The sequence below is a fragment of the Corylus avellana genome, chromosome ca9 (assembly GCF_901000735.1).
Source record: "Corylus avellana chromosome ca9, CavTom2PMs-1.0".
NCBI lineage: Eukaryota > Viridiplantae > Streptophyta > Magnoliopsida > Fagales > Betulaceae > Corylus > Corylus avellana.
The window spans coordinates 1,875,085-1,891,872 of NC_081549.1; the positions used below are offsets into that span (position 1 = coordinate 1,875,085).

The 16,788-nt window shown below is 40.0% G+C and overlaps 1 protein-coding gene across 1 annotated transcript; it reads right to left on the reverse strand.

Moving 5' to 3' along the window:
* Window positions 1-492: 492 nt before the first annotated feature.
* Window positions 493-14,204, reverse strand: LOC132162099 (ABC transporter G family member 34-like). Its single transcript, XM_059572349.1, has 20 exons — window positions 13,463-14,204; window positions 13,231-13,351; window positions 12,895-12,983; window positions 12,645-12,729; window positions 12,271-12,561; window positions 12,086-12,176; window positions 5,482-6,382; window positions 5,188-5,348; window positions 4,989-5,092; window positions 4,672-4,837; window positions 4,494-4,580; window positions 3,886-4,022; window positions 3,402-3,734; window positions 2,948-3,238; window positions 2,757-2,840; window positions 2,455-2,588; window positions 2,124-2,351; window positions 1,832-2,003; window positions 1,447-1,701; window positions 493-1,154 (listed from the first exon to the last, which is right to left on the reverse strand). The coding sequence occupies exons 1-20, from the start codon at window positions 13,819-13,821 to the stop codon at window positions 885-887; spliced, it is 4,359 nt and encodes a 1,452-aa protein (XP_059428332.1). The 5' UTR covers window positions 13,822-14,204; the 3' UTR covers window positions 493-884.
* Window positions 14,205-16,788: the final 2,584 nt, after the last annotated feature.

Below are 16,788 nucleotides of genomic sequence, written 5' to 3' on the forward strand. Positions count from 1 at the left end.
TAATATGACTACACCCACCCAACACGCCTTCTTCTCACGCAACTTTTTGTTTTTTTGTTTTTTGCTTTTTAAAGGAAACTGACGTGGCATTGACTGCAATTTTAACTTGTTTTGATTTGTTTTAATAATTATAAATTTATAATGGAATCAATTATGAGATTTTATGAAATGGAATCAAATCCATTGCATGCGATCATTCTTCTATTCATGACGATGAATCGATGAGTCACATTTTTGACAAGCAAAAGTGGTTTGATGTATTTAAATATTATTTCTGGTAGTTTGGTGGTATAAATGAAAAAAAAAAAAAAATGGTAGTGTCATGGTGGTACCTGCATTTTCTTTTTTTTTTTTTAAAAAAAAAAAATCTAATTTCTACCTAATTGCTTTGGAGGAAATTTCCTTCAAACATTGATTTTTTAAAAATCCAATCATGTTGAACGACACTAATTACTCATTAGAATAGGTTAAAGTAAATTTTCTCCAAACCAATTTAAAAAAAATTTGTGTCTATATATAATATAACGTGAATTACAATGGATAATCTTAGGATTATAAAGGATAATCTTAAGATCTACGTGACAAAGGGATTTAATGCAGAGAAAACACTCTTCTCAATGTCTTTAGACTTTATATAAGATTACAGTTATTGTCTTTGTACAGTATTTTGCTTGTCTACTGTACAGTCTGCACTGCAGGAGCAGGACAATATAGCCGCTTTTATGGAGAAGCATGAACAAAAGAATAGAAATACGCTAGAAGAAAAAAGGGCAAAAAAAAAAAAAAGGAAGTTGACTGTTTTTTTGTTTCCCGGTTTATAACTACTACACGGTTGCTTTCCTATTGTGTATATAGTTGTGAGACTACTGTGTAACTGAAGCTGGTTATCTCCTTTGGAAGTTGAGGAACTTGATGCCATAAGCAAAGACAAAGAAGAAGAGAAGAACCCAGCCGACATGGGCCACGGCAACGGCTGGAAGGAAGTCATAATCAAAACCCAAGCCCCTTTTAAGCAACATCTTCAGTGGCACGTTACCTATTCCAGGTACCTCAACGACACCATTTTTGTCGCCCACTTGAGATGTCACAAGGCCATATAGTGTCCAAGCCACCGGAGAAGCCCAGTAGTACCACCTCCACCAAATGGGGATTTGCTGCAATGTGCAGACTACCGTTAGTTTTGTATGCAAAGTGAAATTTTAAGCGTACGTTTGACCTGCAATTTTGAGGCAAAACACGCGTTTTTAAACAAAACCACGGAAAGTTAGTTGTTTTAGAAGTGTGTTCAAAAAACGTGGTGGTTTGAACGCACAATATGCAAGTGGGTGTATTTTTTAAGACATGATTTTATCTAACGCTTAGCCATTTTTAGGGAAAATCATAAATCATCAAATGGTGAGATACGTGAGGGCAGTATGCAACACAGATTGAGTTTGAATAACATACCGGCCTGGGAATGAGAAAACCAGAGAACAAGTTCCAAAAACCGAGGAAGAACGACATACAAATGGCGGCAATTTGGTGGCTCGGCGTCAGTGCAACAAGCATCATTCCATACATTGTGTGGTAGACAAAACACATAAATATGCAGTAATAGAACCACAAGAATTTGGCTGCCTTCCACTCAAACCCAATCATGGAGTAAAGAAGAAGAGTGTAAACAAAAGTCTGAATTGCAACGTAAACTGTCTCTATGGCCACCTGCATAATTAGTAGAGTATTAAAAAGTGTAGTTGTGTAATAGAGTTTCATTATTTGCAAGATATATTCTGTTTTCACAGTTTTGGGATTAAAGCCCTACAAGAAAAGAGAAGAATTGCATAAAAGTTACCTGAGCGAATGCATAAGCCAGAGGAGAATACATCCCTACTGCTCTTTCACGGTAGAAAACTGTTCTTTCAATGGCAACAATAGCCTGCACTGCATAAGTATTGGTGGCTCCAAGGAAAAGCACAGCAGTAAACATGGCTCCCAAAAGATTGATCAAATCTTGTTGTTTGTCACTGTTAACAAAATATTAGAGTTAACATCTGAGACAAATGGCAATGAATATGAAGATAAAACAGGGGAGCTCCCATTCAATCAGTAGAGATCACTTTCTAAACTAAAATCTCAAGACTTACGTCTTTTGTCCTTTGTTCCAGAAGATGAGACCAAATAATGTACCAATGACAATAGTCATGAAGAACCGAATGGCATTGTACTGAGGGTTTCTCCAGTAAGACCAATGTTGTTTCCAGAAACAAGCTTTGCACTGAACAGGAAAAGATTTGGAGTATTTGGTTTGGAAATAGAGGTCCTTGGAGCCTGGGACTGGAGAACTTAGATCTTTGATGAGTTCCTGAGTCCTCCTGAAAGACCATCAAGAGAGAAATGAGAATCACAAAATATAAAAAAATCCCGCGAAAGTAAGAAAGCAACCTTCTTCAAAATAATCATATGATTAGAACTTACTGATAAAGTGAGGAGTTGACATAAATTTCTGCAAAATCAACATCAAGTTGAGCCTCAACTGTAGGAGCAGTGACTTCAAGCGTCCATGTAGCAGGGTTGTAACCATCCTTGATCTTAGGCACTCCTGAAACAGCCTGGCATAGGTTATAGACATTAGTCAATGCCTAGCAAACTCTTGCTAGTCAACCCTAAGGGGAAAATCTAATGAAATGGAAGTCATTTGTTTAAATCTCCCTAGTTTGAATTTAATGAAATTAGACATATTGATCAACTCTAAAAAAAAGCATGGAACAGATACTCACTTCGAAATATTCAATTAGCTTGTGAGAATGGTGACCAAGAGGTCCAGCATAAATGACTTGCCCTCCTCTTTTCATCAGCAGTAGCTGCATCAAGCACAATGTCAAAGTTGAAAACACATGTTGTAACAAAGATGCATAAAAAATATAGAATAACAAACTTTAACACCGAAGTTAAGAAAATGGAGCAGCACCTCATCAAAAGCTTCAAAAATGTCTATGCTAGGCTGGTGGATTGTGCATACAACAGTTCTCCCAGTATCCACTGTATTTCTCACTGTACGCATAACAATAGCAGCAGCTCTGGCATCCAGACCAGATGTTGGTTCATCCATGAAGATGATAGAAGGGTTAGCAACCAGCTCCACAGCTATTGTCAGCCTCTTCCTTTGTTCTGTTGAAAGACCATCTATTCCTGGAAGGCCGACTAGCGCGTTTCTCAGGGGTTTAAGCTCAACCAATTCCATAACTTCTTCCACAAACATCTGTACCACAAATAGAAATTAAAATAAGAATTCAGAAAACGCACACTCAGAACTTGGATCCTTATAGGAATCCAAAACTTTAGGTGAGTAGAAACAAATGAATCTTAAAGGTCTAGAATGATACTGATTCTAGCTAGAAGACCGTTCAACATACAATACATACCTTTCGCGTTTCTGTCTTTACATCTGCAGAGAGACGGAGCCAAGCTGAATATAGAACAGATTCATAGATAGTAACATGTGGTGAATGAATGTCATTCTGTTCACAGTAACCGCTAACCCGGGCAAATGTTGCTTGGTTTTTAGGATAACCAGAGATGGTAATGGTTCCGTCGGTGTATCCACCGGTCTTTCTTCCTGCTAACACGTCCATAAGGGTCGTCTTCCCAGCACCACTGACACCGACAAGTGCTGTCAATACGCCTGGTCTAAGAGCACCGCTAACATCTCTTAACAATTGAAGACGATCTTCTTCAATCCCTTGACTCTTCATTTCCTGGTAGGAAAGGCCAAATTGTTACCTCGTTGTTTGGAGATTAAGAAGAATTTTGACAAGAACTTGTATTGGCATTTGATAGTTAACAATGTCAATGAAAACCTGAATTTATTTGGCAGAGAATGAAAAGTTTTTAAAATGAGCGACTTACAGCAGGCATATCCACATAGTAGTTCATATGGTTAAACGCAAGCGAAAGGGGTTGGAAGGGCAAAACCATTCCTCTTCTTGGGGCATTATCTGAGGCACCAACAATTTCTGAAGAACTTCTCACGGCCATATCAATACCTGTAATTGTTTCACAAAAAGGATAGGCATATTGAAGAAGATGATTAACACCTCTTAACCATTGAAACAAGCATGTAAGCTTTTTTCTCCTGAATACTTTGTAGGGCCTTGAAGTTTATTTTCTTAAGCCAAAACCAGATTTTTTGTTAACTAACAAAACCTTTGTCTTTTCCATTCTTCTCAAATATACATGTCATGGGACATATTTCAGGCTCTTTTTCTTTTTCTTTTTTTCATTATTTTCCTTCTCTAGAGGAAGGGAAAAAAAAACATTGATGCAGGTAGCTAGGAATATTTCTGAGTTTAACATGGTTGTTCAAAATTATGACATGGTTGTTAGAAAACAACATTAAAATTTCTACTTCTCTAATTGAAATAGAATTACTGATGAGCTAATTTTAACTAAATGCCAGCAGAAGCGGAGAAATGAGGGAACCATTAATATAGAAGGGGAAAGGTAAAGGATAAAACCTTCTGTTCTATGCTTTCCAGAGGATGACTTCTCATTCTTCTTGTCATTTTCTTCATCAGCAATGACAGCTTTTGAATCACCCAAAGCTGAAATTTATTTCCACAAAAGGGTTTGTCAACTAGGAATTTCCTTTTTATGAATGAAAACTCTGAGTAGAAATAAGAATAGATAACTTACGATTCAGGAAAGTCAATGCTGCAATAAATAACAGGTTGAAGAGAAGTGAGAATCCAAAGAGCGCTCCAATACAAATCCAAAACCAATAATCATCGGTAAAGAAGCCTCTGGACTTGAGAAGGACTTCTCCAACTGTAGCTGCCTTAATACTGGGGTCTGTATTGGGCTGCAATAGATAAAAGTTTTGGATAATTTTCATGATGACTATGGAGTCAGAACTGCATAATTTGAGTTTATATTTGCATATGCATGTAAGAAATGTAGGTGCATTTCCAAAATCAACAAATGAAGACAATTAGACCGTGAAGATATCTTACCTTGCTCCATCTTTTATCAAGAAATTCATTCATAACAATGGCATTCTGTCCATACATCATAGGAGAACTATAATAGGCCCATATCATCCATGGTTCAATGTCATCTACAGGCACAAAATGAAGAGTCAAAATTTGATATCAAATAAATTAATGTTTGAATTATACTGACAGCCAGATTGGAAAGAAATGAATTAATTACTTCTGGAAACAATGAACCCTCCAAGCACAAAAACCAATAGCAAGGCAAAGGTACCCAGCCAAGTTGCAACAACTTGTGTTCTTCCAAGTGCAGCAATGAACCGAAAGAGAGACAATGCCATTTGATGTACTCCAAAGAATGCCAAGAACTGTCGGAAAAACCTGAAGTAATGAAGGAAGAAATGTGTTAATGAAAGAAACATTGACTAAACCCCATGAGTTTGATACATAAAATTCCAGTATCTAGTAAGTAGGGAATCAGATTTCCATAGACAAGAAATCAAAGCCCATTTACCTGCTAGGAGCCGGAGCAAATCCAATTGGGTAGTATGTAAGAATGAGCCATATTCCTGATTCCATTAATGATAGAGGGATCCTAAGGACCCAGATGGGTAAGCCAAAAGCCCATGCAGGATAGAACAAGAAATCCCTCTGTTTATAGAAGACAGGAAGCCTGAAAACAGTCATTGCCAGTTCTGCCACTCCATTGAACATCACATTAACCAGACTGAAGAATAGTGCTCCAAAAAATTTTCCTCCATCTATTACAGTTCCAACCGACATTTCGGTCCTAATGAAAACTGTTAAGGCAATTATGGACATGATTGTTATCTGGGTAGTCTTGAATATATACACAAAAGAATTACGCTTCATTAGCAGCCACTCTCTTGAAAAGCAAGCCTTGAATAGTTCCATATTTGAAATACCATACTTCTCTGTCACCAGAGCAGCTGGGTGGGTTCTGGATCTGTCATAAGGAACACTAAGATCAGCTGCAAGCTGTTGGCCAATGTGGAAAGAGCTGAAGGCCTGTGCAAATTCGGGAACTGAGATGTATCTGTGAGGTTGGTTCTTCTTGAACCAATATTGTTCTTGATCCTTCTTGGAGGTTACTTCTTGCAAGAAGTCAGCAACCCCTTTCCTTTCTGGGCATTTGAAACCCATGTACTCAAAGAAATCGAGGACATTTTCTCTTGGACCTTGGTACACAACCTGACCATCTGAAAGTAGGATAAGGTCATCAAAGAGATCAAATGTCTCTGGTGCTGGCTGCAGAAGAGAAATGACCATCGTCACTTCCATTATATGAACCATTTGCCTCATGAACTTGCATATCTGGAATGTGGTAGAACTGTCCAGCCCCGTTGATATTTCATCCATAAAAAGAGCCTTTGCTGGTCCGACCAACATCTCCCCTGCACCCCCATTATAATAAAACAATCACGCTGGTAATGTATAATTACAAATGCTTCTTCTGCACCAGCATCATTCTAATTGTTTGTTAATTAATTACTGTTAAGATTTAATTAAATAAATTAACTTAAATCAAAAATAATTTAATTTCGAGTCTATATGTTATAATATACATATACATTACATTCATCACACACATATGTATATACATATCCACAAACCCGCTCATTTACATACAAAAACACATATTTATATCAAGACTCTTAATTATAATAATTCAAATTATTTATATTATATGACGGAGATAACCTATTTTAAAATTTAGCTCCCCAAACTATCAGTCATTTGAGATTTAGCCTCTAATATTCAAAAAGTAATAAAGTAACCTCTCAAACTACCAACCAGTTGCAATTTAGCCACTTTGTTAGTTATCACCGTCAAATAGGATGGAAAATTCAATATGACATCGGCTTGGAAAAGTTAAGTTACTAAAATGCCCTTTAAAAAATCAATTTTAAAAAGGGGTTTAAGAAACGAGGTCGTTTTCACTCTTGTCCCTATTGTTTCTTCGTTTTCACTGTGTGTTTCCGTGCTTGTTCGGATTTCATGGCGATGTGGCAAAGGTGGCGGGTTCTTGGCAAGGGAACATACGGCGCGGTGTTCTTGGTTGAACCATGGCTGAAACTCCGGCTTGCGATTGACCAACAGTTGCTGGGAATACCTCAAGGGCTCTCCGAGGATGGGAAGGACTTTCTGAGAAGTGTTTTGCAACGGACCCCTGTGAGAGGTGGACGGCCGAGATGCTTCTGAACCATCCTTTTGTTTCTAAGCCCATGTATGGGAAGACTCCTAAGTCGCCAGCATCTCCAAAAAGCCCTTTAAACCCGTTCTGTGATGGTCTGCCTCCGCCGGGTTGGTGCTCCTTTACGCCTAGTGATCAGAATTCAGAGCAATCGCTGGGTTCATCTGCTTCGTTACTTCGTTGAGGAATGCTACACCTACGTAAAGATTTTACCAAAAGAATTTTACGAACTGAGGTGGAACACACGTGGCTGAACTGTAGCATAAAAAACTAAAAAAAATTTGTCAGTTTTGTCTTCTTTCTCTCTCCCTCTTTTTCTTTCTCTGGTTCATCTCCTCCGAAACACACATCAAAATTTTTTTTTCCCTTCTTCTCTGTCTCTCCCACTCATCTTCCTCCACCAGCGGTCCCGCTACCGAATCCACAGTATTTAGCTTATTTACTAAAGAAATTTTTGTTCTTCAGTGTTAAGAATATTACTTGTTATTTACTTCTTTAAGTATTATTAGTCTACTAGGTTTACCTTTCCTTAGTCTACTAGGTTTACCTTTCCTTAGTCTATTAGGTTACTTGCATCTCTATAAATAGAGGCCTCTGTATTCATTATTATTATTATTAGAGTCAATACAATTTAGTCCATTGTGTGCTTTCGCTCTCTCTCTCTCTCTTCTCTTTCTTTCTTCCGCTTCTAATATATTATCCAATATATTTAATATGGTATCAGAGCTACCTTCTGTGGCCTTCAATAAACGTCTTTGATGTTTTCCGGCGCTCCCTTCAGCGACCTCCCAATTTCGGTCATCGGCGCGTCGCCAAGCGGTTTTCCGCTTAAAATCTCGTTCACTCCTTTAGATCTACAGATTTGTGGAAGATCCACAGCCATCGGCCCTCCGAGCTCCTCCACGCTCCTTCGGCAATTTCTGCCTGAGCCAATCGCCACCGTGACTCCTCTTGGCCAAATAACCACCAAAAGTGGTGTCTTGGCCCCAGAATGGTGGATCTGTGCAATTTCAGCCTATTCCAGCTTTGCACGCGCCTCCACGCTCTGCCCTCAGCAACTGCCATTGCTCCAACGCGCCTCCACGCGCGGCTGCCGCTCCTCCGCAGGCCTCCACCTATGTCGGATCTTCGTGGTTTTCACTCCGTTCGATAGATCCAGGCCAGACGAGGCGAGAGCCGTCGAGTACAGCCTCATCGGAACCTCCACGTGCCGCCACGCGCCGTTAGAAGCTTTTGACGTTCAATCCACGCGCCGCCACGTTGACCTGATCAGCAAGGGTGCCGGTCCTCTCCATAGATCCGCCGCAGGCCGTCAATAATATGTCCAGAAATCCACCAGAAGACATAGGACGCGCCCCCAAGCGCAGCAGGAATTCTCTGCGCGTGGGCTTCACGCGCCCTAGTGCGGCCACCGGTGAGGCGCGTGTACCTCACGCGCTTGATGATTTTCCCTCTTTGCCAGCCATGTGTCAATCCCTCATACTGCCACGTCAGCCTTAAGCTGTGTCATCCAGTGCCACGCCAGCGAATTTGCCACGTCAGTTGTGCCACATCATCCTTTGCCACATCATCACTTGGTCCACGTCAGCGGATCTGCCACATCATCACCTTGACATGGTTGACTTTTCATTTGTTGACCGTTGACTTTGACTTTGACCACTCAAAAAGTTGACCAGGTGTTTCCTACTCAATTTTTCATCCTGACTTCAAATTTGTGGTCTATTTTTGCTTTTGGCATCTCTATATGGTAGAAAACAAGATTCTTCTCCAAATTTAGGCGCTTGTTTTGTGCGGTTCAAGTTGGTTAATGCATTTTTCAATTTGGTTCCATAGCCTTTTTCTTTGGCGCAGTTCAATCCGGTTCATTCTTCTTGCGGTAGGCACTCTCGGATCAGACCAATCTTTCCTCAGGTCCATGGGTTTTCGGGCCAAAGAAGCCCTTTCAACCGGCCCACTTATGCCTTGTCAAATGCCGCCATCACTGGTCACTACAGCCTTTCCTAAGCCATTGATCCATTACTAGTGAGAATTTTTTGGGTCAGACCTTTCAACGGTCCAAGGGTTTCAGGCATGATTAGCCTCTTCAATTGGCCCTACTTATCTCAGCCGACCAGGCGAGACTGTCTACTAGTTAGAATTTTTGGGTCAGACCTTTCAACGGTCCAAGGGTTCCAGGCATGATTAGCCTCTTCAACCGGCCATTTTTCTCTCTACTTAGCTCAGCCGGCCAGGGAAGACGGTCTACTAGTTAGATGGGTCAGACTTTAGTTCAGCCAACAAGACGAGACGGTCCAAGGGTTTCAGGCATGATTAGCCTTTTCAACTGGCCCTGCTTATCTTAGCCGACCAGGCGAGACTGTCTACTAGTTAGAATTTTTTGGGACAGACTTTAGCTCAGGTGAGACGGTCCAAGGGTTACGGGCCAAACAAGCCCCTTTTAACCGAACCTACTTTTCTCAGCCGACCAGGCGAGCTCTTCATTATAGTATATGGTTTTCAAGTCAAATTACCACCAAGTGAACCAAGCTCCAACTTAAATGCATAGCTCAATTCAGGCAGAATCCATCGGTCTCTACCAACTTTTATGGCATTACTCCGGCAACTCTTTCGGCACAAGCGACTTTTTCGACAAATTCATTTTTCTTTCCCTTTTCTTTTACCCAAACTCAAGTTTACACATTGAGTTTGAGGGGGGATGTTAAGAATATTACTTATTGTTTACTTCTTTAAGTATTATTAGTCTACTAGGTTTACCTTTCCTTAGTCTACTAGGTTTACCTTTCCTTAGTCTACTAGGTTTACCTTTTCTTAGTCTATTAGGTTACTTGCCTCTCTATAAATAGAGGCATCTGTATTCATTATTATTATTATTAGAGTCAATACAATGTAGTCCATTGTGTGCTTTCGCTCTCTCTCTCTCTCTCTCTCTCTCTCTCTTCTAATATATTATCCAATATATTTAACATTCTGCATTCACCGCAAACAGAGAGAAAGAAACCTGAAGTACAAACTGAGTGCAGAACCCCAAAAATGCAGAAGAACAAAACTGGTTTCCTTTGCATTTGTTCTCCTGCATTTTTGCTTGCTTCTTATGTTTCAAAATCACACCCCAAAATCTTTACCCATCAAACCAAATCGACACCCATCTAAAAAAATCACCCCAAAATCCTTACCCATCAAACCAAATCGACACCCATCTGAAAAAAAATCAACCCAAAATCCTTACCCTGGTTTTATGGTGGTGAGTGAGAGTGAAAGAGGGGAAACGAAAGAAGAGAAAAAATGGTTGGCGATCACGGAGAGCGAACCACGTCGCAGATTGGCGATCGCGGAAGCAGCAGGTCTCTGCTGGAGAGTGCTTAGCAAACCTGTGGCGGGGTCGGCAATCTTGAGAAGTGAATTGGCAAACCTTAGGAAGCGAGGTTCGGCGAACTTACGCTGGCGGGACTGAAGTTTCACCGGAGAGACCACCGGTCTGCAAGTTCGCAGCGATCTGCGCAACTGGGCCTGGCTTCCAGCATCCTTTCTTCATTCTTCTGCAAAAGAAAGAGAAAAATGGCCTTCGGCGAACCTTAGGGAGCGAGTCCCGGCGACCTTGATGGCGACCTGTGGCAAGATTCGGCGAGCTTGAGCCGATGGTGAATACTGTGGATTTGGTGGCGGGACCGCTGGTCGGTGCCCGTTGATTTAGATGTCGTGGGAGAGACCGGCAACCCGCTGAAGTATTTTGGCAATTTTGGGGTGTGATTTTATGCATGGTGGTTCGATGGAGGAAGATGAGTGGGAGAGAAAGAGAATAAGAGGAAAAAAAAAATTTGATGTATGTTTCAGAGAAGATGAACCAGAGAAAGAAAAAGAGGGAGAGAGCCATGTGTGTTCCACCTCAATTCGTAAAGCTCTTTCGGTAAAATCTGTACGTAGGTGTAGATTCCTCATTCCTCTTCTTCTTCGTTTGTACGGTTGTATGGAGAAGAAAACGAAGAAACGAAGCTGCTGCGACGTCGTTTCCTAAACCCTTTTTAAAATTGATTTTTTTTTTTCAAGAGGACATTTTAGTAACTTAACCTTGCCAAAACGATGTCATATTGAATTTTGAGAATATCTTCAATGTGGTCGATGCATAAAACCCCTGTTTTGTGCACACCATTCAGCAGTTGACACATCAGCCTATTACATAAACTTAAAATGAGAACAAAATACCATAATAATTCCTATTCTCACAGTTTTTTTTTTTAAAAAAAAAAAATTCGAAGTGGCAGCCTTGGAGGAGCATCAGCCCATGGGGGTGGCGGGTCACGGCTAGACCCACGGGTCTGGCCGTTTCTCCGACACCGGAGTTCCTTTTTTCAACCTTTAGGGTGATAAAATTCTTAAAGGGTTCACTTTTCACTGTTATTTTTAGTTTTGAATCTAAAAACGAGTTTTGAGCCATTAGAATCCAATTTTGAGGTATTAGAATCCGGTTTTGAGGCATTAGAATCTGGTTTTGAGGTGGGACACTACGGTTTCAGGCGGGTTTGGAGGCGGGTCATGGCGAGACCCACGAAAGAGACCCAGCAGCCCAACAACCGCTGCTGGTGCTGCTTCACGATCCACCGCTGCCAAGGACCCAAGCCACCCTATTAATCAGATGTAGGCATACCTATTTTCTAATTTGCTACATGCTGAGTTATCATTCATTGTGTGGGTTGCACAAAAGGTGACAGAAGACGCACTCTTGAATTTTTCATCCTATTTGACGGTGATGACTAACGGAGTGGCCAACTTGCAACTAATTGGTAGTTTTAGAGCTACTTTATTACTTTTTAAATATTAAGGAGTTAAATTACAAATGGCTGGTAATTTAGGGGACTAAATTATATTTTTCCCTTTAAAATACTTATAAGAGCTTATACGTTTATACCAATTGTCACACGCTTCTTCTGTCCGCCAGAGATACCCCTCCTCATCTCATCTCCGACCAAAATATCCGCACAAATACCCAGTCCAATTATCTGTCAAAAGTTCTTACGAAGTCAGCTTTCTTAAATTGGGTTGTTGGATGAAAAAAAACAGATGCTGCAACATAAAAGAGAGACAGAACTGAACCTTGAGAATATAATCCGTAACCAAACTGGTCTTTTGGCCTGACATTGCTGTGGCCTTCATGAACGCATCAATCTCAGGATCCGGCTTAATTCCCGCTTCTCTCTCTCTTCTTGAGAGTTCCGACAACATTTCGTATCTTGTCCCAACCCCTAGACAGCGTCCAGAGAAATCCAGTGTCTCTCTCACTGTCATTTCTCCATGGTGAAGATCATGCTGACCAATATAAGCACAGGTTCGTTGAGGAACAAATTCATTCAGTTCGTGACCACAGTAGGTGACTTTCCCAGATGCCTGTTTATGTATAGAAATCCAATCAATTAGCAGGATTATGCAAAGTGAGACACGTAAAAATAGAAAGAGATTGGGAAACAAACCCTTAGATCCTTGTCGAGCTTCCCGGCAAGCGCCATCAACAATGTTGTTTTCCCTGCACCTGGAGGACCCAGAAGCAGAGTCATCCTGGAATTACCATATCAGAATAAGGCCATGCTCTAGAGAAACAAAATAAGAACAGTTCACTTCATCCAATGAAACAACATACACCAGATACGAGGCAAGCAAGTTAATTTCCCCATCAATCATATTTGAAAAAAAAAAAAAAAAACTACCGCTTCATGAAGATACCTTGAAGGTTTGACGATTCCACTAATATCGTCAAGTATCTGGATTTTTCTCTTCTTGGATGGAGCAAGGTGAACCAATCCGAGAATACTCTGTTGCCCATTACAAATTGAAAATGGAAAGAACAGAAACAGTTATCAGCAAAAGCTTAAATAAAATATTCCTGTCAAAGATTCCAAACTAACAAACTCCCTCCCAGAACAACTGGAGGAAAAGACACAGCAACAATTGTTCCAAAAGACAAAGTTAAGCCATTCCCAGTTGCTTAAAGGGAAATTATCTCTCTGTTTCACAATTTTTAAAAATTAAAAATTTAAAAAGGAACATATTTTAATATACCTCAATTGTGTTCAAGGTGACATTAAACAGAGTAGGAAGCGCTCGGCTCCCAACATACACATCCCCCTCCACTGACAAATGCTCGTAGCGAACTTCAATCTTAGGAACCTCAATCGACACCCTGCCACCAATCCAAACCCACCAAATAAAACCTTAAATTCACAAACCCAGAAACAAAAAGGAAATCCAAACAAAAAAAAACGACAAGGAACAAGAAACGACAAGTGCGTACCTGTCAGTCCTTTCCCTTAGTCTCATAAGGAACTTTTCGTTGTCCTCCTCGACAACCTTGAGTATACTCTCCATCAACCGGTTCTTGTCCTGGATCCCCAGCCTTGTCACGTCGACCTCGTCGTGCACAATCCTGCCATTTTCAAGGACCTGCCTCAGCATACCCTTCCTCAGCCGGTCATAGGTAGGTAGCCTTTCGATGGCGGCCCACCGGAGCTCCTCCTCATCGGTTTCCTGCCTGCCGCTACGGTTGAATACGTCCGGCGGAGCCGTCCAGACCTCCCGGAAGCTCGTCGACACCCAGCTTCTCCGGCTGCTCGTCGACCTGGCGTGATCATCTCCCGCCAAAGCCGACGCCATTCCTCCCTCGCGTGATCTACAATATGCCCTTAAGCACTTATCTTACTGTGTCCAAAAGTGGGTTTCTTTTCTATACTTGCATACGTATGGAGTAGGGAATCAATGGTGACTACAACTACTTTATCTTTTTCTCAGTCTTGTTTCTCTGAATTTCCGTATGCTTGTGAAATACTTCTACCATGTATTCCCAGTTACCATCTGATCCAACACAAAAAATTTGTCCCAAAATGAACCTTGCTCTTGTAAACACCAACTCAGCCAACTCTGAAGCTTCTACTGAGTAGTGGATAAGAGATATAGGGTGCAGATGGTGGGAAATTTGGTGAGAAAGAAAGGAGTGGATGGTGATTAGAAGGGAAGCAAAAATAGACGTGTTTGGGGATCAAAATGTAGCTCAAGTCGATTTCACTGAGCGTATATATATATATATATATATATGGTTGTTGAAATTTCATGAAAGCTTCCATGTAGTTGGCTAAAGAAGAGGTTTTGTGGGTCAGTCGTATTAAACACCTTAAATATGAACAGAAAAGGACTCCTACACTACAGACTACAGTTCTACTTCGACCAGGTTTCTACTTTCTAGTGTGTACTTTTTTTGTTTTTTTTTTTAAACAAAGGTAAACATGTGAAAAATTATTTTTATAAAAAATGTGGGTGAGAAATACATTCTACCAAACAGAATGATTTTGACTTAAGTAGGCTGTAACGTGACTCACGAAGAATTGGCAAAAAGTCAATTTCTCAAAACCTTGTGTTGGGATGGGATTGGCTCCAATTCGTTGAATATATTTCGAGAGCCTCCTGTGGATGACTTATTTGTCTGAATAAGCGCTTAAATAAGAAGACTTTATAAATGAGTTTAACGAACCAATTGAGTTGACGTTTTAGAAATCCCAAACCCTAGCTCTTTTCTTTCTAAGCGCCGCAGCCGCATAGGTAAGGTATCTCTAGGCTTGGAGAGGAGGGAGGCAGTTGGCTGCCTCCCTCCTCCCCTCGCCTTCTTCACAACGGGTGCTAGAAGTTTACCTGATGTCTCTAGCCCTGTTGCCTCCTCTCTCCCCCTTCTCTGCTGTCCCTTTCTCCCCTCTGGTCCGCTTTTCTCTGGCGTGGCCCTTCTCCCTTTCTCCACCTTGCCGCCTTCTTCTCTTGATATCATATTAAATTACCAATTATTTCAAAATTTTAATTTAATAAGAATAAATAAATTTAATTATTTAATCATTACTTTAACATCAATTATATCTTTGAAAGCATTAATGACTTGTCATTTTCTTTCCTCTGTTTGCATTAATTGCCACCTTCTTATATAGGGATGGGAATCCTCTCCCGTCCATTTGGAAACTGGTTCTCTTTAGCACAAGGGCAGAATTATTCAAAAAAAAAACTTTTTAGACAATCGGTTTTGCCCCACCACCTTGCTAACCGGTTTCCCCCGTGCCCATCTTACCTTTTGCACTAGATCCGTATCTTCAACTGTGGTTCTGTTTTCCTTTTCTAGTTTGTTTTTTTGCTTTCCTTTTTTGCCTGTTGTTTTGACGTTTATCTTGGTGTGTTGTTATTTGTTTTTGTTGCTTGTTTGGCACACTTTGTGAGTGCTGCTCTTGGGGGATTCACTCAAACTCTCCTCCTAGTTTGTTTTGTGTGAGACGCCAATCTCCTTCGCGCCCACTTTGCCACCCACCGTCCGCTGCACAGTCTTTCTCGCGTCCCCATCACGATGAACTTCTAATGCCACCTTCAGCGTCAGTTTCTGACCAGCACGCAATTGACTTCCTCCCAGTTGCCGTTATCCACATAGTGTTTTTTTTTCCTTGTATTTCGGTTTATTCCCTATTTTTGCTTGTATTTCCGTTTTATTCCTTTATTTCCCTGTTCATTTTTCTTTCATATTTTTTGCTTGTAATAAGGCTATGTCCTCTCTTTGATCTACCCGTTGCTGCTTTGGTCCAGACCTTTAGGTTGTGGATATGAACGATATCCTAGCTATCGGGTCTAGGAGAAGGAGTTTTGGCTTGGGGGTTCTTTATTCTCAAGGCCGAGGAATAAGCGCTACCTATGCATTGGAAAGTGTCTATTTGGTGTAGATCTATTTTTAAACCTGAAGAATAGTCATGGGTTAGCAGATGTTTTGTACTGGTTGATTGGTATGTTGTTGACATATGTAACTTTAGCTTTGGCTATGATTTGTTTTCAGAGCTTTTTGCTCTATTTGTAATAGCTCTTGCTCGCAACCTTTTATTAATGAATGAGTATGAAATTATTTCCCTTCCAAGAAAAAAAATAAGAAGACTTTATTGGAGTTATTTCTTAATTAATTGTCTAATTAATCACATTAATATAGACAGCTAGTAACAGTGAATCGTATCCATGATTAATTATTAAGGAAAGTGATGTTAAGTACACAAGAAGCTAGGTAAGAGAAATGAATAATGCTTCGTACTTTCTCTTCTTTTTTTTTTTTTTTTTTTATCAATATTGTTTAGTTGATTTTAACAATATTAATTTTATTTATAATAAAATAATTTAATTAAGTTCTACCACCTTATCGTTTGATCATTTTAGAAATATCTTCAATTTATATCGTATTAATAAGAGTTATATGGAGATATTTGTAACTGATCACTACAAAAAAGCAAGGATTTAGTGACGTGGCAACTGTTTATTAGTTTTTGCCACGTCACTAAATTGTAACGTGTTAAAATACTACACGTTACGATGTTTATTGGTAACGTGGCAAAAATGCCACGTTACCATTTGCTTAAAATTTTAACTAAATAAAAAAACAAAATTTTACAGAAATTTGATAATAAAAATTTTTTTCAAGCACTCTTTGCATTATTTGCTAGATGAGAGGTGTAATTTTTATACTATTGTAATCTTGTAATTACACTTGTAAACAATCATACAATTGTATAAACAATCATACAATTTTGTTGACATTAATTCATTCTATTATTAATAACT